Consider the following 23183-nt stretch of genomic DNA (forward strand, 5'->3'; position numbering starts at 1 on the left):
ATCTACCGTACGACATTGTTTCTCAAAATTGCTAGGAGGAACACACAGACTGCAGGCATTCAATGTCAGTGAAACTGAACTGAATTGTAAAAACATCTACATAAAAATGCAGTGACCTACATACATAGAAAATCTACAGTTGCGAAAAAAAAGTGATGACGGCGCATAACTTATGAGTGTAAAAGAAAACGATTTAATATACAATAGAAAACATGTGCAAAATATTCATGATCAGTATGCTTCGAGTATAATAAAATAGTGAAAGTCTGGATTGAAGGAAAGTACGAACGCTGGCTATCCCCAAGCCTCTTTCAGCAAAACCATTTGGAGCACGAGACACAGGCAATACTATCTGCTCCATCTTAAATATAAGGAACATACTCATCCGTGCTATTTTAAAACTTTAAAAATTGTTTGTTACAATATGATACATTTCATAACATGACCTTAAATTTTTTTTTATTCCAAACACTTACATAGTTTACACAACATTATATATATATATATTTTTACCTTAATTTACATAGGAACGCAGACAACAATAAAAAACTAAAAGGTAGTGATCCACTTTAAGATGAGAGCTGGTGGGGACTTAATGATGCAGGATGTCATTCAACCAACAGCGTCGTTGTTTAGTGTAGGGGGGGTCAAAGGTGAGTGATGGTGGAGTTCAGTATGTCTGGCTTGCTCTTGGTGTTAGAGGCCTTGGAGAGGTCTCGCTGTGGACAGAGGTACAGAGATCAGGATAGATATTCCCTTCCCACCCAACATCAACAGGGTAGTGTTCAGTAGGAACAAAACATTTAAAAAATGATACAAAACAGAGTATAAATGGAGAGGTACGGTCTAAACTTGTCCAATTAGAAAATGCCAATTTTCATTGCAAAACATTTTGCTATGGCATATCCTAATGAACATGACCAAGGTGCAGAGGTAACAAATTGAGTAGCGACAAATAGCATTGGACACTACCTCCGTTTTAATTTGACAGTAAACAAACACAAATCTAGAAAATATGCAATTCTGGTAATTGCAGATTTCCCAAATACATTTTCATTCAAAAGGCAGAAACAATCACAAAGTGACAGCCAGAGAAAGACTGAAGAAAGGGTATTAGGAGTTTGGTTATAAAAAGGTTACATCAGTAAATAGTCAGCGACACAGCCTAGCCTGAGAGCCCTCAAGAGAGGGTTTAGAAGGACACACTAACAAGAGAGGGTACACTACTGTTACCTGTGAACATAATCAGGGATGAAGCATTTAAGAATGTATAATGCTTAGTGGTTAATGACATGCATATATTTGGATGCAGGAATAATGATTTGATGTGTATGGTTTTAGTTTAGGCAGTTCACACATTCAAACAAACCTTGATTGAACCGATTCGATTACTGTGTTGATTAAGCCAGTCTAAAAACAGAATACAGTTATCAATTAGTCACAATTCTCCACTTAAAACCCCTCTCATGGCTAGACTGTGTGTTGCTGCAGAGAATCAGTAAATGTGGAAAAGAACACAGAAAAAACACAATTTACCGCAAACTCTGAATAAGTGCTGGCGACAGAGTTAATGCTGAAGTTATGCTGCGGACTAGCCAGGGTTTTAAACCCACCGCTCTGAAGAGGGACTCCAAGTCCGGTCACCTGGCCCATGTTCTCCTTGTTGCGCTCCTGCAGTCCCGCGAGGGGGGGCTTACCGCGACCCGGGGTCCGTACTGATGGGACCTGGATGGGGGAGAACACAGAGAAAAAGGTGGATGAGGAGAAAAGGTAGCCTGGAATCCAAACTGATATGTTCCATTTCACCATCACGTCAACAATGGTGAAACGGAGCATCAGTTTGGATTCCAGGCTTGGGAACAGAAAACGCAACGGATGGTTTGCTTTGAGTGAATGTCAGGGTTTGGCCAAAGATGAGCATGTTACCCATACCAAATGGCTGGTCTAAATTGAGAAAAGTAATACTGAACAAAAATATAAAACGCAACATGTAAAGTGTTGGTCCCATGTTTCATGAGCTGAAATAAAAGATCCCAGAAATGTTCCATATGCAAAAAGCTTATTTCTCTAAAGAAATTGTCACAACACAATGCCACAGATGTCTCAAGTTTTGAGCAATTGGCACGCTGATTGCAGGAATGTCCACCAGAGCTGTTTCCAGAGAATTGAATGTTAATGTCGCTACCATAAGCCTCCAACATCGTTTTAGAGAATTTGTCAGTACGTCCAACCGGCCTCACAACCGCAGACCACGTGTAACCACGCCAGCCCAGGACCTCCACATCCGGCTTTTTCACCTGTGGGATTGTCTGAGGCCAGCCACTCGGACAGCTGATAAACTGTGAGTTTGCACAACCACAATTTCTGCACAAACTGTCAGAAACCGTCTCAGGGAAGCTCATCTGTGTGCTCGTCGTCCTCACCAGGGTCTTGAACTAACTGTAGTTCGGCATCGAAACCGACTTCATTGGGCAAATGCTCACCTTCGATGGCCACTGGCACGCTGGAGAAGTGTGCTCTTCACGGATGAATCCCGGTTTCAACTATACCGGGCAGATGGCGTTGTGTGTGCGAGCAGATTGCTGATGTCAATATTGTGATCAGAGTGTCTCATGGAGGCGGTGGGGTTATGGTATGGGCAGGCATGAGCTACAGACAACAAACAGAATTGCATTTTATCAATGGAAATTTGAATGCAGAGATACCGTGACGAGATCCTGAGGCCCATTGTCGTGCCATTCATCTGCCGCCATCACCTAATGTTTCAGCAAGATAATGTCGCAAGAATCTGTACACAATTCCTGGAAGCTGAAAATATCCCAGTTCTTCCATGGACTGCATACTCACCAGACATGTCACCCATTGAGCATGTTTGGGATGCTCTGGATCGACGTGTACGACAGCGTGTTCCAGCTCCCGCCAATATCCAGCAACTTTGCACAGCCATTGAAAAGGAGTGGGACAACCTTCCACAGGCCACAATCAGCCTGATCAACTCTATGCAAAATAAATGTATCGCGCTGCATGAGGCAAATGGTGGTCACACCTGATACTGACTGTTTTTCTAAGGTATCTGTATTCCCAGTCATGTGAAATCCATAGATTAGTGCCTAATGAATTTATTTCAATTGACTGATTTCCTTATATGAACTGTAACTCGGTAAAATCTTTGAAATTGTTACATTTATATATATATTTTCAGTGTAGTTAGTTATTGTGCAAACATGCTGCGCTGACCTTGTTGACTGAGTGAGGGGGGCGGGAGGGTGAGTGGCAGACAGTTCCGCCATAGGCTGAGCGTATGGTGCTGTTAGAGTTGGCACTAGAGAGGCTGGAGGTGGTGCCATTGAGCTGGAGAGAACGCACAGACAGAGAGTTAGTTAGTGATGCCAACAGCCCATGTAATTAATGCCCAACGAATTAAACACAAGCCAGTGATTGTGTTAGCCTGGGTTCCAGTCTTGTTTCTGCTTTAGCCACCTTTGTCATAAAAACATATGCAGTCCAGAAACAGACTCGATACCCAGGCTAAGATTGGGCCATGCAATTGTTACATGAGTATGAAGGCTAGAAAGAGCAGCAGCAAAGTTATTGAAGTGGTACCTTTCGTGCTTTGGTGGGGGTAGCGGTGCCGAGGAATCGCCGTTTGGTCGGTGTCCGGACAGCTGTCCCATACAGCATATCCACCTCAATCTGCTTGCTCTTTTTCAGTTGCTGATACAATGAAAAATATGAACGATATAAATCAAAGTATTGTAATCTCAGAGTTTAATAAAGTAAACTTTTAGCTACACAGCACTAAGCCTAACTTGAGACAAGAGTGTAACAAATTATGATCGTGCATCTCTCTCGTGGACATCAATACATGATTTACATTAAAGTACAAGTTGCGCTCAATGGCCCGGTTTCCCAGATCCAAATGAAACCTAATCATGGACTGAAAAACACTTCTCCTTTGGTCATGCTTCTTAGTCCAGGACTAGGTTTAATCTGGGTCCAGGAAAGAGGACCAAGACTGTATCTCTCAAGTTAGGATTCTGCCCTCAAATGAGTAGCTAGGTCTTTACCCTCTCCAGTTTCTCATTCTCTTTCTCGATGCGGTGCAACTCCCACTGCTCCTCCACAAACTGCATGAACTTCTGTCCATTCACCAGGAACTCCCTGGCCTGCTCCTGCTCCCACACATCAATCTGAGCCTTCAGTTTCTTCTCAAGCTGGACAAACAAAACACAAATATAGGGATATAGCCAAGCCTTTTACAGTATAGTATGCGTTTATATAGTATAGCATTATGTACGGCTGCTCAAGAAAAACTCAGAGCCTTGTCATGTTTGTATGTACTAGTATGTACAGTAGCTACCCGCCTAACAAGGGAAAAATACAGACTCCTGTCGTCTTTTTCAGAATGAGTTACCTTGGGCAGGCTTTTGTGGAGCTCGGCTTTCTGTTTCTCCTCTTTGAGCAGATTCCCTCCTCTGTTGGTGAACCTGGAGGGGTCTGTGGCTTTTTTCTGTGGGGATAAAAGGAAATGCCAAGGGTTAAAACCCCCTAAGGTCGATGTCCGCGCCCCTGTGGAAATATAATTAGCATAATACAAAAATCCCCATAAAAATCTGTCAGTTTAAGCTAGCGACATCTGTTTTATTTGCATGGGATGCATCTCAATCCACCGCATCCGCCTATGTAACACTTCCGCATTTGGGGTGAAAGGTGACAGAGCTAGAGCGGTGTTTGTCAGACCATGAGACATCCCGAAAATCGGTCTTCGCACAAAATCATCTGTAGCGTCCAAATAGACTATCATGATATTTCAGGTTAAATAAATGTTACAAATATTTTTTTTACAAATGTTTCCTGATCATTCTTATATCTCTGACACTTCAGAACAAACTTCCTTTAGATGTATTTGGGGGACTAGCTGTTGTTCCATGTAGTGAATCTGTCATTCAATGCGTTTGTATGGGCTAATAGCAGTAAGGCCAAACAATTTTTATTTTATTTTTGATAAGTCAAGGGAGCTTAAAATTGTATGTTATTTAACTTAAATTGTTTGGATGAAACAACATCCTAGGTAATTCGAAAATAAGCAAAAACCTTTTTTTTAATTGAACTATCCATTTAAAGCCCACTTAAAAAATATATAATTGCACTTGTCTTTTCTTACTAGCACTGACTTTGCTGGTAAGGTCTTTATTGAGAAAAATGTACTAACTACGACTGTGATATGTGGTTGTCTCACCTGGCTATCTTAAGATGAATGCACTAACTGCAAGTCTCTCTGGATAAGAGCGTCTGCTATATGACTAAACTGCTTATTGGTGCTTCGCCACAGCTAACCTCTAGTTCCAGGAAGAGTCTCCAGCTCTCCTCCCAGCGGTGAACCCCTTCAAACAGCTCCTTGTGTTCCTCATAGTGCTGCTTCAGCCTCAGGATCTCAGCGTCGTGCAGCCCCAACAGCTCCTCTGTAAAATCATCTGAAGGAGGGAAAAACAAATAATTCATTTATTATTAAAATCAGGAAGTCACATTGAGAAAAATATTGCCTTTTTAAAAGGGAAAACTAAATGCATGGGTATGTGATGCACCAGGTATGTGATTAATAAGTTAACAATTCTAAAACACACTGTTCACTAGAAAGACTTCTCGGAGTCTTCATTCATTGATTGGTCTACCAAAGCTTGTGTTGTACCTGTAATCCAAACCCTAAAACCCAACTTACCGCTATAATAGGGCACAAAGGCCTGTCGCTGGTCGCTGCTGAAGAAGCATTTCTCCCAGAGCACTGCGATCTCTGAGCGGATGGCCTCAGTTACGTTACGCATGTTCAGTAGTTTGAGCTCCACCAGTCGCCTGCCCTCTGCTTCTAACTGAGGTGTGAAAAAGAAGAGAGAACAATTTGGTTCTAACATTCTCTTGATTAATAGACAGACTTTGTTTAGAAACAGCTTTAGAATGCCAGATACAGACTACTGGAGACAATGATGACTAGCCAGAGGGGTATACATACTACAAAGCAGGATCAATGAGATAGCCAGCAAACTTTAAATAAACAACAAACAACTACTGACTTTCTGGATCATTAACAAAGCTAAACTTAGATGTGTGTTTTAAGTTGTTGAGTCAAGCTTATCTTTCAGAAATAAAAATAAACCGTTATTTCAGAATATTTAGGCAAGTAAGGGGCATGGTCAAAATGGGCCCATTAGGCTCTGGTCAAAATAAGTGCACTAGAAAGGGATTAGGGTGCCATTTGGGACATAAGCTAAAAGTTTTCACTAACAGCATCCAGGTTCTTCTTCTTGGAGACGACCATGTGCTCTGAGAAGAGCTCTCTCTCCTCCTGGGGCACCTGCAGTCTGTCCCACAGCTCCTGGATCTTCTCCCTGTGAGCCTCACACACCGCCTGGTTCTCTGCCTTCCTCTCCTCCAGCTAGACAGAACAACAGACACAGGGGACGGTTAGTAAAGGAGCACTACGGAAATGGGCATGTTCCAGGATGTCTGTATTGTCTTTACGTGGGACGCGACTGCAATAAAGAAGACCTGGAACACGGCCAATGAGAGATATTAGCAACAAAATGCAAATTAAGATATTTAGATAATCTATAGTGAAGTGATAATGAACTGATATAGTATTGTTGAAACGTAATGTGTGTAGGTCGACTGTTGTTGTTGTACTGTGGTGGTGAGCAGATCGACTGTTCACTTTGCACAGACATTGCAAAGTATCGCTCAAACTAAAGCATTCACTATCATCTCATAAACAAATTGGATTAGTTCCATTCTCACTTGGCCGAGGAGGAGTTTGAGCGAGGCGATGTTGTCTTTGGACAGGCAGAAGGCCTCCTGGTCCTCGCAGACTATGTCCTTCTCGAAGCTGGTCTCTGGCAGCTGGTCAAGGTCGTCCATGCACAAGATGATCTGCCTCTTGATGCCCACAAACTCAGCGTGCCGCCGCTCCTGCCCACAGACCGAGAGACATGCCGTTAGGGATCTCCTCAAATGTGTATATTAGTTTACATCAGTGTTTTTCCTCAATATTATTTTCCCTAAGGTGAGGCGCAGAATCAATGGCCAACCTTTTTTTGGCATTACTACAACCAATTCAACTAATCGTGCCTCTAGATTAAAGACAGAGATTAGTTGAATCAGCAAATAAGTGCTGGGTTCTCCAGGAGCAGGGTTGGTGAAGTATGCACCATCATTCAGATCTAGGTTCAAATAATATGTTTTCTTTCAAATCCTTTGAGCATTTGATTGAGCCTGCGTGATGCATCACATTGGATTTGCTCCTTTGGGACTATTCCATTAGTTCCATTGCGCCAGGTAAGCTCAATCAAGTGCAGCTACATTTATTTTTTACAAATACTACTGGTATGCGAACCCAGCTCTGCTTTTATTACAAATCCCTATCCACCTTCTCTGCGGTCTGGCTGGCGATGTGCTGGCGGAAGCCGTCCAGCTGCTCCAGGGAGGGCACAGCGTTGGGGTCGAGGGCGTAGGGCTCTGAACACAGAGTGTCACACAGGTCTTGGTCGCGCTCTGTCAAGGCCTTGAGCTGCTGCATCCTCTGGGTCCGCTCCTTCACCAACCCCTCCACCTGGGTCCGGATCTCCTTCTCCTGCTGCAGCATGGTGACGCCCCGCTCCTCCTGGTGAGAGAAAAGGTGTTGGGTGAAGTTGCCCCTAGGCACTGCATTTCCCCCACTAATGGTTAAGTTGAGGATTGGGGAGGGGAAACTGATCCCAGAGCTGTACCCAGGGAAGACACCAGGGTTGGGGTTAATGCCATTTCAATTTTGAGTATTCAGGGTAAAATAAAATTTCAGTTTACTTTCTGAATTGACCCCAACCCAGGAAGGCACAGGCAGAATGTTTCTCCAAAGAAATCTTCAAAATCGAAAATGGACTTCCCCAGAGGCATCATCTAAACAGTCTGGAATGGCCTCATTCCCTTATTTTCCGTAATAGCCCTTTTTTTTCTCCATCCACTGATCTCCAAGAAATGGACAGCAATAAATCCATAAATCCTCATAGTAAGCCATACACGCTTTATCCTAGAAATAGAATTACTAGAAAGGACAAATTCAATCAGACCATGGTAATTTTAGTGGGACATTGAGTTGAATGGGAATGTCTGTTCTAGTCATATTTCTATGATTTATGTCATTAGCATACTAGTATAACTTTGCAGACCTTGTTAGAAACTGTTAGGATGCTTACCTCAAACGGGGGTAGCTGCAGTTCCAAGCACAGCTTATCCAATTGTTTGCGACAGGCTTCGATGCTGCTCAACAGTCTGGTCCTAAGAGACTCCTCCTCTGTTATCATCATGTCTAACAAACCCTGTGAGAGATGTGCAGAAATGACTAGTCAGTCCACATATAGGAACGAATCCATAGTTAAAGAGAGTAGCTGGTTCTTGAATTAGCTACTTCTAGAAATCTCACATTTCGCAGACTAAATAGATAGGCTACATGACACATATTCCCTAGCAACATTTACACACCCCTCAAAAGTAGGTTAGCTAGCCACTGTACTAGCTCTTCACCAGGGCGTCGAGCCGCACTAACGCCCTGGACCAGAGCTAGCTAGTTAACTAGCTACAGCAGGTGCACAGACAGGTGTCACGGCTTTGAGAATGTTGTTCCTTGGAGAATAATTACACTCTATGCTTGAGTGTCAATTTGTTTTGACTCACCTTGATGTGATTCTTGACCACATTGGTTCTCTGTAGTCTCTGGTCTTCTGGAATTCCTATCTCTTCCCAGATGTCCTTTAGGTGGCAGAGAGCTTTATTCAGGCAAGCCACTGACTCGGCTGCGAGCACCTCACTGGAATGGGCCGGGGACATATATAAAAGGTTACATTTTTGGACTGGCATGACTAGCTAACGTTACTTGACTTTGCTGGACTGCTGCAAGTTGCAACGACAAGGGGCAGCACTGCAGCAATAATGTTAACGTTAGTGTCAATGTCGTCCTGCTATTGTAATTGATCAGTCTTTGAATTGGTAGCACACTAGCAGTCAATCCATTCAATTTTGCAGGCACACCCAATCGTTAACTGTTACAGGACTACAGTAACGTAAGCTAACGAGCTCGCAGCCGAGTCTGTCTTGCCTAACGTTAGTCACTCCTGGCAAATTGACATTAACGTTAGCTAACATTTTTATAAAACTGATCAGTAATCTTGCAGTCTTATTTCTAGATAGGTAACTAGTTTTAGCTAGCTAGCTATAACGTTAGTCACAAAACACTGCTGTTCTGTCAGTTAAGTTAGCTAGCTTGACATTTCAATTCTGCATGCCAAATGCAAGACTTTTTACAAATACAATTCACTTGCCTCTTCCTCATCGCGAAGTCCCAGTAATTTTTAAGTCAGTTGTGTTGTAACTAGCAGCAAAACTGCTCATAAATCCTGAGCGCGCTGTCCTTCAGCCTTGCCTGTGTTAAGTCTCTCTCAAGCCGTTTCTGACCGATTCAAAAATATGCATCAAAATGTGGTCTTGTCCCTCATTGGTTGAGGACGGCCAATATGTCATCGTCTAGACATGTTGGTACCATGAGCGCATGCGCAAGGGCGTGGACTCAAGAAAACGAACAGTAATTACCAGCAAAGTGACAGACATGCTTTCAAATGTCGCTGTACAAAAACGTCATTATTTATCTACATGTATTTGATATCCGTAAGATTCATAAATATAATGTATTATAAATCACAGACACAACAAATAAAACATCATATTTATTTTGTACTGTGGACAGAAAACAACATTATTTATACACCTTTTGCAGTTGGTATAGCACTATGATGGAATATTTTCCAATGTCAATCCATTGTTTTCTCAACCAGATCAAGTTGAGACTGCCTCCAATACAATACTCTGAATAACAGGTGCAAACATGTAGTTGTTGTCATATTGTAGATCCAAAATGTCCAAAAAGTCATCTGTATGTGTCCCCATGATGTCTTGGACCACAAGCTGGATGCTCCCATTGGCAATGATAGAAAGACCCCAGGACTCATGCATGGTTGTCCAACATAGACTCCAGAAGTCTGGCACTGTTTGTGATAGCTGTGGTCACCACAATGAATTTAAGACCTAGAAACACCAGAGACAGAATCCCAATTGAGACCAGGGTCTCTTTTTCAAATGGTACAAAGTTAATATGAAGAACCCGCTTGACCTATATAAAACGCTTATTGTAAACTTTGTAGTCACCACAATAAATGTCTAACCTAGGAGAAATAGAGGTAGAAATGGAGGCATGAATAGATATTTCCCTAACTCACACCCTCCCCATTTTTCCCTGTCAGCACTGGGATTCGAACCGGCAACCCTCCGGTTACTGGCCCACCTCTCAAAGCTTCTGCTGTCCCCTACATTGACACACTGTTACATTTCTAGTACCACCACCCTTCAGAATCCCAATAGAAAGCCTTCCTTACCTTTCTCTCTGCCCAGAAAGCGCAGTGCTGAGATCTCTGAGAAGGTGCAGCCACCCAGGAACATGACTAGGATGATACGCTGGGAATCGGTCTTCACCCTTGCGTCTGATCCGTTACTACCTGCTGAGAGAGGTAGAGAGGTAGAGAGAGAGAGGGAGAAAATAAAGAACTGGAATGCTCTGAGTGTTCCCCTTTACTCTATGGACTGTCCATTGAAACGTGCTTTTTACATACATTTCAGTGTCAATGTCAAGCCCACTTGTCTTACCTGTGACTGCAAATTCATGGCCGTTGAGCATGCGTGTGACTTCCTCGAGCCCTGTCCAACCATCACGCTCCAATACCTGCAGACGTAGAACAAGCGCAATACTTTTTATTATATCACTAATTGTAACACACTTCTGTCTTAGTACCCATGAGTTTATTCATGTTGGAGTCCACCTACCTGTTCGATGAGTTTGCAGCTCAAAGGAATGTAGGCTCCACTGAAGATATAGGCCATGTCTCGAGGGACACGGAGGTCATATTCTTCATCCGACTTGGGCACCTTGATGTAGATACAGTAAGGATATCCGGTTTCATTGCAATACTGTTTGGTTACAGAGTTATTTTAAGGCAGCGTTTCCCAAACTAGGGGTCGTGATTTGAAAATGGGGTCGCGAGAGAAACTCTGAAAAAAAGAAAATAAAGAAAATCGCGCTTGGTTCTTAGAACCAGGGTTACGTCAGTAACCTCCGGTAGCCGCTAGATGCGGTTGTAATAAACAGAGCGGTTTCTGTTTTCTTCATACAAATGTGTCTCTATCTTTTGAACGGTTTAAGCTACAAAGTATTATGACCCCATCACTGTAAGATTAGACTATTGTTTCCCTCTACAAAGCCCACAAGCCGCGCAGGACTCATTAGAACAGACTGGATAAGACCAGGCACTAAATCAGACTGAAGATCAGACTGAAGATTCAGACTGAAAATCATACAACACTATTGCCTGATGATCTTCTCAATTTATACCTTTCCTGATGCATTTCAGTCATTTCAAACCATACTTCCTTCAGATTGAAATACTGTCAAAAGTACTGTCAGACTGATTTGTGATAGACTGTCATAGCCCCAATTAAAAAAAGTAAACATTTGTCATTGATTAGATCACTTTTTTGACATCGTGCGGTCGCACATTTTTTTATATACAGTGGGGAGAACAAGTATTTGATACACTGCTGATTTTGCAGGTTTTCCTACTTACAAACCATGTAGTACATGGGTACACTTCAACTGTGAGAGACCGAATCTAAAACAAGAATCCAGAAAATCACATTGTATGATTTTTAAGTAATTAATTTGCATTTTATTGCATGACATAAGTATTTGATACATCAGAAAAGCAGAACTTAATATTTGGTACAGAAACCTTTGTTTGCAATTACAGAGATCATATGTTTCCTGTAGGTCTTGACCAGGTTTGCACACACTGCAGCAGGGATTTTGGCCCACTCCTCCATACAGACCTTCTCCAGATCCTTCAGGTTTCGGGGCTGTCGCTGGGCAATACGGACTTTCAGCTCCCTCCAAAGATTTTCTATTGGGTTCAGGTCTGGAGACTGGCTAGGCCACTCCAGGACCTTGAGATGCTTCTTACGGAGCCACTCCTTAGTTGCCCTGGCTGTGTGTTTCGGGTCGTTGTCATGCTGGAAGACCCAGCCACGACCCATCTTTAATGCTCTTACTGAGGGAAGGAGGTTGTTGGCCAAGATCTCGCGATACATGGCCCCATCCATCCTCCCCCTCAATACGGTGCAGTCGTCCTGTCCCCTTTGCAGAAAAGCATCCCCAAAGAATGATGTTTCCACCTCCATGCTTCACGGTTGGGATGGTGTTCTTGGGGTTGTACTCATCCTTCTTCTTCCTCCAAACATGGCGAGTGGAGTTTAGACCAAAAAGCTCTATTTTTGTCTCATCAGACCACATGACCTTCTCCCATTCCTCCTCTGGATCATCCAGATGGTCATTGGCAAACTTCAGATGGGCCTGGACATGCGCTGGCTTGAGCAGGGGGACCTTGCGTGCGCTGCAGGATTTTAATCCATGACGGCGTAGTGTGTTACTAATGGTTTTCTTTGAGACTGTGGTCCCAGCTCTCTTCAGGTCATTGACCAGGTCCTGCCGTGTAGTTCTGGGCTGATCCCTCACCTTCCTCATGATCATTGATGCCCTACGAGGTGAGATCTTGCATGGAGCCCCAGACCGAGGGTGATTGACCGTCATCTTGAACTTCTTCCATTTTCTAATAATTGTGCCAACAGTTGTTGCCTTCTCACCAAGCTGCTTGCCTATTGTCCTGTAGCCCATCCCAGCCTTGTGCAGGTCTACAATGTTATCCCTGATGTCCTTACACAGCTCTCTGGTCTTGGCCATTGTGGAGAGGTTGGAGTTTGTTTGATTGAGTGTGTGGACAGGTGTCTTTTATACAGGTAACGAGTTCAAACAGGTGCAATTAATACAGGTAATGAGTGGAGAACAGGAGGGCTTCTTAAAGAAAAACTAACAGGTCTGTGAGAGCCGGAATTCTTACTGGTTGGTAGGTGATCAAATACTTATGTCATGCAATAAAATGCAAATTAATTACTTAAAAATCATACAATGTGATTTTCTGGATTTTTGTTTTTGATTCCGTCTCTCACAGTTGAAGTGTACCTATGATAAAAATTACAGACCTCTACATGCTTTGTAAGTAGGAAAACCTGCAAAATCGGCAGTGTATCAAATTCTTGTTCTCCCCACTGTATCAAAATGGGATTGCGGGCCCAAAAAGTTTGGGAACCCCTGTTTTAGGGGCAGTTTCCTGACCCTGTCCTGCCCTAGTCCTGGATTGAAAACAAAGCTTAATGGAGAATCTCCATTAATAAAAAGGCTTTTAGTCCAGGATCTGTGTACGTGAAACTGCCCTATAATGTTTGTGAAATTTCATAAAGTTAAAGTAACTCAATACATGTAATGATGTTTTTGAAGGTTGTCAATTAAATTAAAAGACTGCGTACCAGATTGAGTCTCCTGCTCAAGGCACGGAAATTGCTCTTCTTGGCCAGGGAGGAGAAGGCGTCAGTCAGCTTTCCTAAAATAGAACATGTTGAAAGGTTAAAGTGCTGATATTTTGCAGAGCATCTTGTCATTGTCAGGACTCTAAGGTACAGTATATCTATGATGTACACTACCGGTCAAAAGTTTTAGAACACCTACTCGTTCAAGGGTTTTTCTTTATTTGTACAATGTTTCTACATTGAAGAATAATAGTGAAGACATCAAAACTATGAAATAACACATATGGAATCCTTTTCAAACAGTCTTGAAGGAGTTCCCACATATGCTGAGCACTTGTTGGCTGCTTTTCCTTCACTCTGAGGTCCGACTCATCCCAAACCATCTCAATTTGGTTGAGGTCAGGGGATTGTGGAGGCCAGGTCATCTGATGCAGCACTCCATCACTCTCCTTCTTGGTAAAATAGCCCTTACACAGCCTTGAGGTGTGTTGGGTCATTGTCCTGTTGAAAAACAAATGATAGTCCCACTAAGCCCAGACCAGATGGGATGGCGTATCGCTGTAGAATGCTGTGGTAGTCATGCTGGTTAAGTGTGCCTTGAATTCTTAATAAATCACAGACAGTGTCACCAGCAAAGCATCCCCACACCATAACACCTCCTCCTCCATGCTTTATGGTGGGAAATACACATGCGGCGATCATCCGTTCACCCACACCACGTCTCACAAAGACACGACGGTTGGAACCAAAAATCTCCAATTTGGACTCCAGACCAGAGGACACATTTGTACCTGTCCAATGTCCATTGCTCGTGTTTCTTGGCCCAAGCAAGTCTCTTCTTCTTATCGGTGTCCTTTAGTAGTGGTTTCTTTCTAGCAATTCAACCATGAAGGCCTGATTCACACAATCTCCTCTGAACAGTTGATGTTGAGATGTGTCTGTGACTTGAACTCTGTGAAGCATTTATTTGGGCTGCAATTTCTGAGGTTGGTAACTCTATTGAACTTATCCTCAGCAGCAGAGGTAACTCTGGGTCTTCCATTCCTGTGGCGGTCCTCATGAGAGCCAGTTTCATCACAGCTCTTGATGGTTTTTGCGACTGCACTTGAAGAAACGTTCAAAGTTCTTGACATTTTCCGTATTGACTGACCTTCATGTCTTAAAGTAATGATGGACTGTCGTTTCTCTTTGCTTATTTGAGCTGTTCTTGCCATAATATGGACTTGGTCTTTTACCAAATAGAGCTATCTTCTGTACACCCCCTCTACCTTGTCACAACATAACTGATTGGCTCAAACGCATTAAGAAGGAAAGAAATTCCACAAATTAACTTTTAAAAAGGCACACCTGTTAATTGAAATGCATTCCTGGTGACTACCTCATGAAGCTGGTTGAGAGAATGCAAAGCTGTCATCAAGGCAAAGGGTGGCTAATTGAAGAATCTCAAATATAAAATATATTTTGATTTGTTTAACCCTTTTTTGGTTACTACATGATTCCATATGTGTTATTTCATAGTTTTGATGTCTTCACTATTATTCTACAATGTAGAAAATAGTAAAAATAAAGAAAAACCCTTGAATGAGTAGGTGTTATATATAGTAACGGTATTGAGACCCAGCCTGTATTAAACACAGTAATGGTATTGGGACCTAGCCTGTATTAAACACAGTAATGGTATTGGGACCCAGCCTGTATTAAACACAGTAATGGTATTGGGACCTAGCCTGTATTAAACACAGTAATGGTATTGGGACCTAGCCTGTCTTAAACACAGTATTGGGACCCAGCCTGTCTTAAACACAGTAACGATATTGGGACTCAGCCTTGATCTGACCTGCAGTTTTGTCGTTGACCAGTTTGCCCACTCTGCTCTCCATGACAGTGAGGGTCTCTCCAGGCTGCTGCTCCACCAGCAGGCCTAGCTGCTTCAGGTTGGAGAACGTCAGGAGGTGGTCAGCGCCATAACTCTGAGAGAGGAAATAGGACAGAACTATATAACAATGAAAAGGCTCCAACAAAACAACAATGGAAATACAAAGATACAGAACTAATCCAGTCTAAATGCACATACACTGACAGTGTGACACAGTAACACACTAGTGGGCTACATTTGGCCTGGGATGTCATAATGACATCATTTTATGGTTGTAAAGACATATATTTTTCCTGACAATGTCAAGATGTCTGGGACTGGGAGAGGTCATATTTTTCTGGTCACTAAAAAGATTTGTAAAAATATATTTTTTTTTCCAACCAGTACACAACATGACCATGACATTACAAAAGACGTCAGCCTGACACCATTGCAACCAGTTTTTCCCAACCAGTGCTAGATATAATTTAAAACAATACCTGTGATAGCAGGACCCACCTGTAGAAACTGGGCTTTTAATGACCGATAATCTTTGGGAAGGAGGCCTGAAGGAAAATATAAACAGCTGATTTAAAAGGACTAAGAATCTTATCATGAGATCAATTATATTTTCATGTGTTTGGTTAAAAAACATCTCTGTGAAGACTCACCATTTTCTGTGAGAGACAGCAGACAAAGGAGTCTCATACTTTCCAACATAGAGACCTAAGGTGGATACCACAATAAGGCGGATGATAACACAATTGATTAATACAACCTGCAATAAAAAATGTTATTGGGCCGATTTAGCACTATGATTACCGGTATTCATGTACCATTCATAGAAATAGAGTGAATAGAACGGGCTTGGAAGCTCTAACCCTGGCAACTTGTCTGGTAAACTCATGGGTACACCCATTATGATGTAATTGACATGAATGGAGACGTCCTTTCTATTAACTATATTGCTATGGTACCATTATCTTGGAGACAATCTCACCTGTCTATTGATATGTTCCTCTATGTAGGAAATACATTCACGGATTTCAAACCCCTCCAGTAAGGCTGTCGGGTGGGGAAATAAGTATCAGTTATTATGCAACGCAGGAAATGGGATTCATATGGGGAAAAAACACATGCCTCAAAGTACAGTATAGCCTATGTAATGTAATCTTACAGTGCTCTGTCTTCAACAGCTCTTGGAAGTCCTGCTTTGTTTTCTTTTTCATCATTGACTCACTGGCACCAATATCTGAAGAGAGACATGTCTTTTTAAAGGGATACTTCGGGACTTTTGCAATGAAGCCCTTTATCTACTTCCTCAGAGTCAGATGAACTCATGGACACCGTTTTTATGTCTCTGCATCCAGTATGAAGGAAGTTAGAGGTAGTTTCGCAAGCCAATGTTAACTAGTGTTAGCGCAATGACTGAAAGTCTTTAGTATCTACTAGCATGCTAGCAGTTACCATAGACTTCCATTCATTGTGCTAATGTTAGTTAACAACTTTGTTCAAACTGCACGCAGACATAAAAATGGTATCCACCAATTCATCTGACTCTGGGGAAGTAGATAAAGGGCTTCATTGCCAAAATCCTGAAGTATCCCTTCTAACCTTTAAGGCAAGGATTCTAAAATATATCCAAGACTATAATTCTAATTCAACAGGTGAAGACAAATAACCATTTCCCTCAATGTCATCTGATTCGGATATATGAGACTCAATACTCACGCAGACTGAGGAGCCGATGCTCCTGTTTTAACCCTTTCAGCTCCTCCGACACAAACGTCTTCATCTGTTTAATGTCCATCCCACTACGCTTCTGCAAAGACAGAGAGCCGGAGGGAGATGAATAATCATCAAACATGAACTTCTACTCTTTGATGTAAAGAAAGAGGACATTTAAGACAAATATTATGCATCCACGCAGGGCAATGCTTCACCAGGAGGCATTGTTGTAAATGATCATGTGCTCTCAATCAGCTTACCATACCTAGCAAATAAAGGTGTAAATATGGTCAGAATGAAACACTCACATCATATGCAGTCTGGAGGTTTCGGGCCTTTTGACTTAGGAAGCCAAACACCTGGGAGAAATGCTCGTTCCTGATCTCGTTGAAAACCTGAGAGAGAAACACATACAAATTCCAGTGAGACTTATCCTTAAACCAGTGAAGGGGAAATGATATAAATTAAACCGTGTTAAAAGGCCAACCTTATCTTGAGAGTTTAGCATCACTTTTATACTCTTCTCAGAGGAGGTGACTTCTGGACCAAACTCTACACATCCTATATGACAAAGAGAAAAATTATAATTCCATACAGACAATGGACATACATTGCAAACAATGGCATTAAGATCTTATTGCAACTGTAATGGCATACAGCAATAAGAGGCTTCAGTGTATGTGTGGTCCTTGACAAGGACACAATATATAAAGACCACATGCCGTATAGCTATTTCAAAGTAGAGACTGTAATCAGAGCAAATATCATTGCTTACCACATTTAATTCTGAAAATATCATCTACAAGTCCTTCATAGACAACCTGGGAGCACAGAGGAGTCACAAGGTCCACATCTGCAAAGAGAATGAGAAAAACCATTAGTATGATATCAACTATTATTATGACGCGTCACCCTATTGCTATACTTAAAGGAGAATTCCATTCGAAATCCACATTTTCATACGTTAGTCCATGAGAATTCATAATAACACCATTATCCTATAGCATATTTAAAATGTCAAAAAATGAGAGCAACAAATAAGATAAACGTCACAACTGCAGTTATCCACAGTTCAAGGAAGATCTACCTCTGTCAATGAGAAACACATTTCCGATCTCCGCTTGACGCGCCCTCTGTTCCCCCTCCTCCACCTGCTCCCTCCACGATTCATACGCCATCTGAACCAGACAAGAGAACAGACATACTGTTAACACTTACTATATGAATCTCATCTAAATCATGGTGTTTGAAAAATCTAAATAATCTGTACTGATGCTGCTTTCTGACTGTGTCTGCGTTCAACAACAATACAGCTCTACCTTGATGAACAAGACAAAGACTGGTTGGCTGAAGCATAAACAGACTGGCACCCATAGTAAATCATTCATTCAGTACCATCTAGAATCATAATCCCAGATGTATTTTAGTGTCGTTTTAATTCAGTATACAAGGCAGCTATACGCTGAATTGTGGTATACAACAGCACATTAAAGAGTGTTGATGTATTGAGCTGATTTTACCTTGGAGCATCGTCCAATCCCATACACCTTAGAGAAAGGGCCGTAGACGGAGTGCAGGAGATGCAGGGCACTGCCCGCTGTTCTCACCCAGCGCTGGTCCCCCTCCTGTGGACACACAGGTCATGCGTGTTAGCAAAATATTTAGCACTATTAATACAACCACACTAGTCCCAGTACTAGGTTGTTAGTTATATGTCAAAATGTGTTACTAATTTGTTATTACACTGTACCTGCTAATGTAACTATCTGTAAATACATAATGTTTGCATCATAAAGTGGGACTTCTATTTCTAAATACAGCTCCCGTCAGCACTACTGTCTATCATTACCAGGAAGTTGTCTCTGAAGAATTCCGGAAGCTCCAAGCTGATGATGTCATCGTCCAGGGGCAGGAGGTAGAATGACCACTCATCAGTAGTCACATCTTCACAAGGGAGTGAAAAAGTGTCTGTTAACATTAAAACATCTGGAATACCAAAATATGAATACGAAATATCAAAAGACACCTACCACCAAAGATTCCCTGCTCCTCCAAAAGGTTCCCGCATGCATAAAACTGTAGGAGGAGACACGGAAATCAGGAGAAGAATGAGCAAAGAAAATAAATAAATACAAATATTACAGAAAACATACAGTAAATACTAAATACATATAATTACCTTCTGAGGGCTAAATATGATCTTGTATCTTCTGAATCTCCCAAATGCTTTGTCTGCATTGACCACATCTGGAAAAGGAAACCAATTTGTCAGTGGGTATAAGAAACAGCCACAAACTGTCCTGTATAACTGCCCGTACGAACCGCCTGTGAAACGCCACTCTACCCACTGCTGTCAGACTGTATAATAACTCTAGCTCTTAAATGGTTTCCCAAAAAATTCTATTTTTTACAATCACATTTTAATATTTCAATTTCCTTCATGAAAAATGTCCTGTAATGTTTCAAGTGTTCTGTATTCTATTTATGTCAAGTATTATGTGCTTTGTATTTTAAATTAGTCTTATGCAATTTTAGTAATGTAAATTCTGCATTTCTTCAGTTTTATCTGTGAGCAAGAATAAATCAACTCAAACTCAAAACAGAGTGATTTCCCTCATTGTCTTCCTGACCCAGGACATGAAATCAGAAGCATTTGTCTGCATAGTTAACACAATGTACTCCAGAAGCACTGTCAATAAAACCACTGACCCAGAAAAGGCATTTCAAAGTCTGGGACGACAGTACTTCATTTCTCAGGAAGGGAATAGCGTTGCTAACTTAATATTTCACTGCATTTGCATCCCAACAATTACACTTTAATGGAATACAATATGAATCAGTTGAATTTCAATATCAGCGTGCCACCATTCTACTTACCACATATCCACTTGACAGTTTGTATTCTTGGACGGATCAGGAAGCATAGTCTGTCAAGGAAGGCACATTGTTATGGCTTTATTACAACATTGTTATGGCGGTGTTACTTGTTCCTCCAAGACAAGAAAAGAGAAGTAGATCTATGGAACTACTATAGGATTAGCTACTTACTGATCTGAGGTGCTGACAATGGGTTTGTATTCCACTTTGTAAAGCTTGTCCACATCATGTTGCTACAAGGAGATGGGTGACAAAGATTGTATATGATTGAACCTCATCGTAACCTGGTAAACTGATATATAAAAGGACAGACATAATCAACACGGTATACAGAAATATTTAGAAACATAACAATGACATGTACCTTTAGTGTTGTTACATTAGCAATGCGGTCTAGGGGGCTCATCAAATCTGCCTCAATGAATAGGTCCTTTCTCCCAGGTAGCTTTGAATCAGGAGAGTAAAAATGCAGTATGATGATGATGATGCGGATGATGATGATGAATATACCTATTCAATCCCCAGAAGAGGAATTTAGGATTGCTACCAGCAGTAGAGACTAAAATGCATTTAGAAACACAGAGGGTCGGTTTCCCAGACACAGATTAAGCCTATAGAATCTCAATTGAAACAGATTTTTAGTCCAGGACCAGGACTGTCTGGGAAACTGACCCAGGCTTTACAACTTTAATAGGATCCATGACTTGTGTTGGTACTTGTGGATACTGAGAGCCAAGGCAATTGATAACCCGAGTGGGGGGGAATATGAGTGGAGTAGTCCTACCTGTTCCAGTAGGTAGATGAGCTGGTCCCTGGCCAGCCTCTTGAGCAGAGAGAAGTCAGGGAGCTCAGGGGCATCTCCCCTGACACTGTGAGCCATGGGGCCAGAGGTGGAACAGAGTAGCACACCTGCCCAACCATTCACCTCCCTGGAAAATACAATCCAGCTGTGATGGCGAGTGTTGCGGGGCTACCCACTGGGCACACACTGGTTGAATCAACGCTGTTTCCGCATCATTTCAATGAAATTAAGTTGAACCAACGTGGAATAGAAGTTGAATTGATTTCTGTGCCCAGTGGGTAGCTTCACAATGATGACGAAAGGTCTGCAGATACTGCACTTGAAAATGCACTTGAACACCTTATCTGGACACCCTCAACCTTTATATCCTCTGTAAGGGAATAAAGTGTAGTGGTAGTAGTAACGTTAGTAGTAGTAGCAGGCAGGTATTTCTTGGTAGGTAGCAATACAGTAGCCTAATTCAGCAACCAATGTGATACCTGTCATTCGCAAAATCCAAAATTAGATCTTAATGTATACTCTCTCATCACTATAATAACTAAGTATTAACATTATTATTAACATTTGCGAACGTCTAGCAACCTAAAGGTTGCGTGTTTGAATCTCATCATGGGCAACTTGAGCATTTTAGCAACTTTTCAACTACTTAATACTTTTTTGCTACTTTGCAACTACTTAGCATATTAGCTAACCCTTTTAGCTAACCCTTCGCCTAACCCTAACCCTTTTAGCTAACCCTTCGCCTAACCCCTAAACTTAACAATAACCCCTAGCTAACATTAGCGAGCTAGCTAACGTTAGCCACCTAGCTAGAATTCGTAACATATAATAAGTTTAGCAAATTCGTAATATATTGTACGTTTTGTAAATTCGTAACATGGAATACGAATTATAATTTGTCACATATCATACGAAATGGGTGATGGATATCCACAAATTAATACATACAATACGAAATGTAACATATCCTACTAAACTGGCTATAGGGTGAATGTACCAATTTGTAAGTCGCTCTGGATAAGAGCGTCTGCTAAATGACGTAAATGTAAATGTAAATGTAAATGAATGTCTCAGATTTAAGTACAGAATATTAAGAAATGCTCTGAGACCAGGCGCCCCTACCCTACACACACACACAGCAGTGGGCTCTGTCCATTGTGCTGACACAGCACAGCAGAGACAGATTTTGTACCAACCTGTCAATCAATCGAACTTTTAAAAAATATTTTTATATAGGGACATAAAACAAAAACTGAAGGGGCACAAGTTTCAACTGAGGGGGCTAATCCCCCTTTTGCCCCTTGGAACCGGGCAGCTACAGTATAGTGTATATTTTTAATTTAAAATATTATTTGTCACTGATATGAAAGATAAGGGGCATATCAGTATACGTTTCGAAAACCGGTTTGAAAGCGATTATTATTTACTTTCCTAAACGTTAAAACACAGCGTCGGAATTTTAGTTCACATGGAGCCAAATGCAGGCGAATGTGCTGAAAACCCTACATACAGAGAAGGGTTTTCGAGGGCTAACGTTAGCATACTGTAGCTATCAGCTGATTTAGTAGTCACACCATGATTAACTGTCTGTGGCAACTAGGGACCACGACAGTCATTAAAACCAAATGTATATACCGTTACTGTATAGTTTATTGGACGATTTAGACTGATTAAAAAATTGAAAAGAAACAAAAATCCTCTATCAACTCTAGCTAACTAGGGACATTACCTTGGATTGTTTCCGGATGTGCGGATGGAATGTTGCGAATCTTTGTTTCACTACGGACAAGTAAATAGAGGGCACCGTATGTCAAGACATGATTGGAGATTTAAATTTAAACTGTTTGGAAAACCTAGTCAATGCACTTTTCTGTTTAATGTATGCAACTTGCTACTATGAGTTCAGATTCGGTTATATTGTTGGAGACGATTACATTTTCTGCTGAAAAGCACCAAGATCAACGGCCTAAAGACCCCGAAGAAACCAACTATCCAATAGGGACCGCAGCCTCTCCTTATTAACTAATCAGATGTAGCTATATACAAATCATTAGGACTAATGTGGTGGAAAACTGGATTGTTGAAAGCAAATACCAAGTTGGCAGCATCCAGCACCCACCATGTTGCTTTCCATTATCCTGAAGATCCTCTTTAGACCATTTAGATGCACCAGGTCCCTAGCAGAGCAAACCTTCCTCACCTTAGTTCCAACATCATCACCCATGTCTCTATCATAACCATGTTCTCTTCTTTGTTGTCAATAATATGTTTACAGTTGTGGACCAAAGTCTCAAAAGAAGGAAAACAAACACAAAACACAGAGGAGAGGAGTGAAGAGGTGTCCAGTGGATGGCTGCCAGGTCACTGTCATTCACCTCCCTCGTCACCTGCGGCAGGTCCATGAGTGGGGCAGAGAGGAGGCCCAGTCTGCAGTCA

The 23183-nt window shown here is 41.7% G+C and overlaps 2 protein-coding genes across 8 annotated transcripts; both read right to left on the reverse strand.

Annotated features, from left to right (window-relative positions):
* Window positions 1-173: 173 nt before the first annotated feature.
* prc1b (protein regulator of cytokinesis 1b) lies at window positions 174-9620 on the reverse strand. 5 transcript variants are annotated; one of them, XM_041899186.2, is made up of 15 exons: window positions 9345-9603; window positions 8701-8833; window positions 8223-8345; window positions 7418-7651; window positions 6790-6960; window positions 6281-6430; window positions 5720-5867; window positions 5338-5474; window positions 4415-4510; window positions 4068-4214; window positions 3604-3714; window positions 3238-3351; window positions 1614-1725; window positions 1370-1410; window positions 174-719 (listed from the first exon to the last, which is right to left on the reverse strand). In XM_041899186.2, exons 1-15 carry the CDS (start codon window positions 9353-9355, stop codon window positions 648-650), a joined length of 1800 nt encoding a protein of 599 aa, XP_041755120.2. In that variant the 5' UTR covers window positions 9356-9603; the 3' UTR covers window positions 174-647. The 5 variants fall into 5 exon arrangements, with proteins under 5 accessions (XP_041755120.2, XP_041755118.2, XP_041755121.2 ...); XM_041899184.2 differs by having other exon boundaries at window positions 1537-1725; window positions 9345-9602; XM_041899187.2 differs by lacking the exon at window positions 3238-3351 and having other exon boundaries at window positions 1537-1725; window positions 9345-9620.
* Window positions 9621-9733: 113 nt separating this feature from the next.
* Window positions 9734-22533, reverse strand: vps33b (VPS33B late endosome and lysosome associated). 3 transcript variants are annotated; one of them, XM_041899183.2, is made up of 24 exons: window positions 22477-22533; window positions 20730-20874; window positions 20310-20390; window positions 20117-20178; window positions 19946-19995; window positions 19248-19315; window positions 19099-19144; window positions 18918-19012; window positions 18589-18693; window positions 18156-18246; window positions 17844-17921; window positions 17556-17629; window positions 17377-17463; window positions 17072-17162; window positions 16518-16592; window positions 16341-16405; window positions 16012-16066; window positions 15860-15906; window positions 15323-15455; window positions 13486-13559; window positions 10897-10998; window positions 10720-10795; window positions 10452-10574; window positions 9734-10104 (listed from the first exon to the last, which is right to left on the reverse strand). In XM_041899183.2, the coding sequence occupies exons 2-24, from the start codon at window positions 20823-20825 to the stop codon at window positions 10025-10027; spliced, it is 1854 nt and encodes a 617-aa protein (XP_041755117.1). In that variant the 5' UTR covers window positions 20826-20874; window positions 22477-22533; the 3' UTR covers window positions 9734-10024. The 3 variants fall into 3 exon arrangements, with proteins under 3 accessions (XP_041755117.1, XP_041755116.1, XP_045065526.1); XM_041899182.2 differs by having other exon boundaries at window positions 20730-21117; window positions 22477-22523; XM_045209591.1 differs by lacking the exon at window positions 22477-22533 and having other exon boundaries at window positions 20730-21369.
* Window positions 22534-23183: the final 650 nt, after the last annotated feature.

The sequence above is a fragment of the Coregonus clupeaformis genome, chromosome 30, assembly GCF_020615455.1.
Source record: "Coregonus clupeaformis isolate EN_2021a chromosome 30, ASM2061545v1, whole genome shotgun sequence".
NCBI lineage: Eukaryota > Metazoa > Chordata > Actinopteri > Salmoniformes > Salmonidae > Coregonus > Coregonus clupeaformis.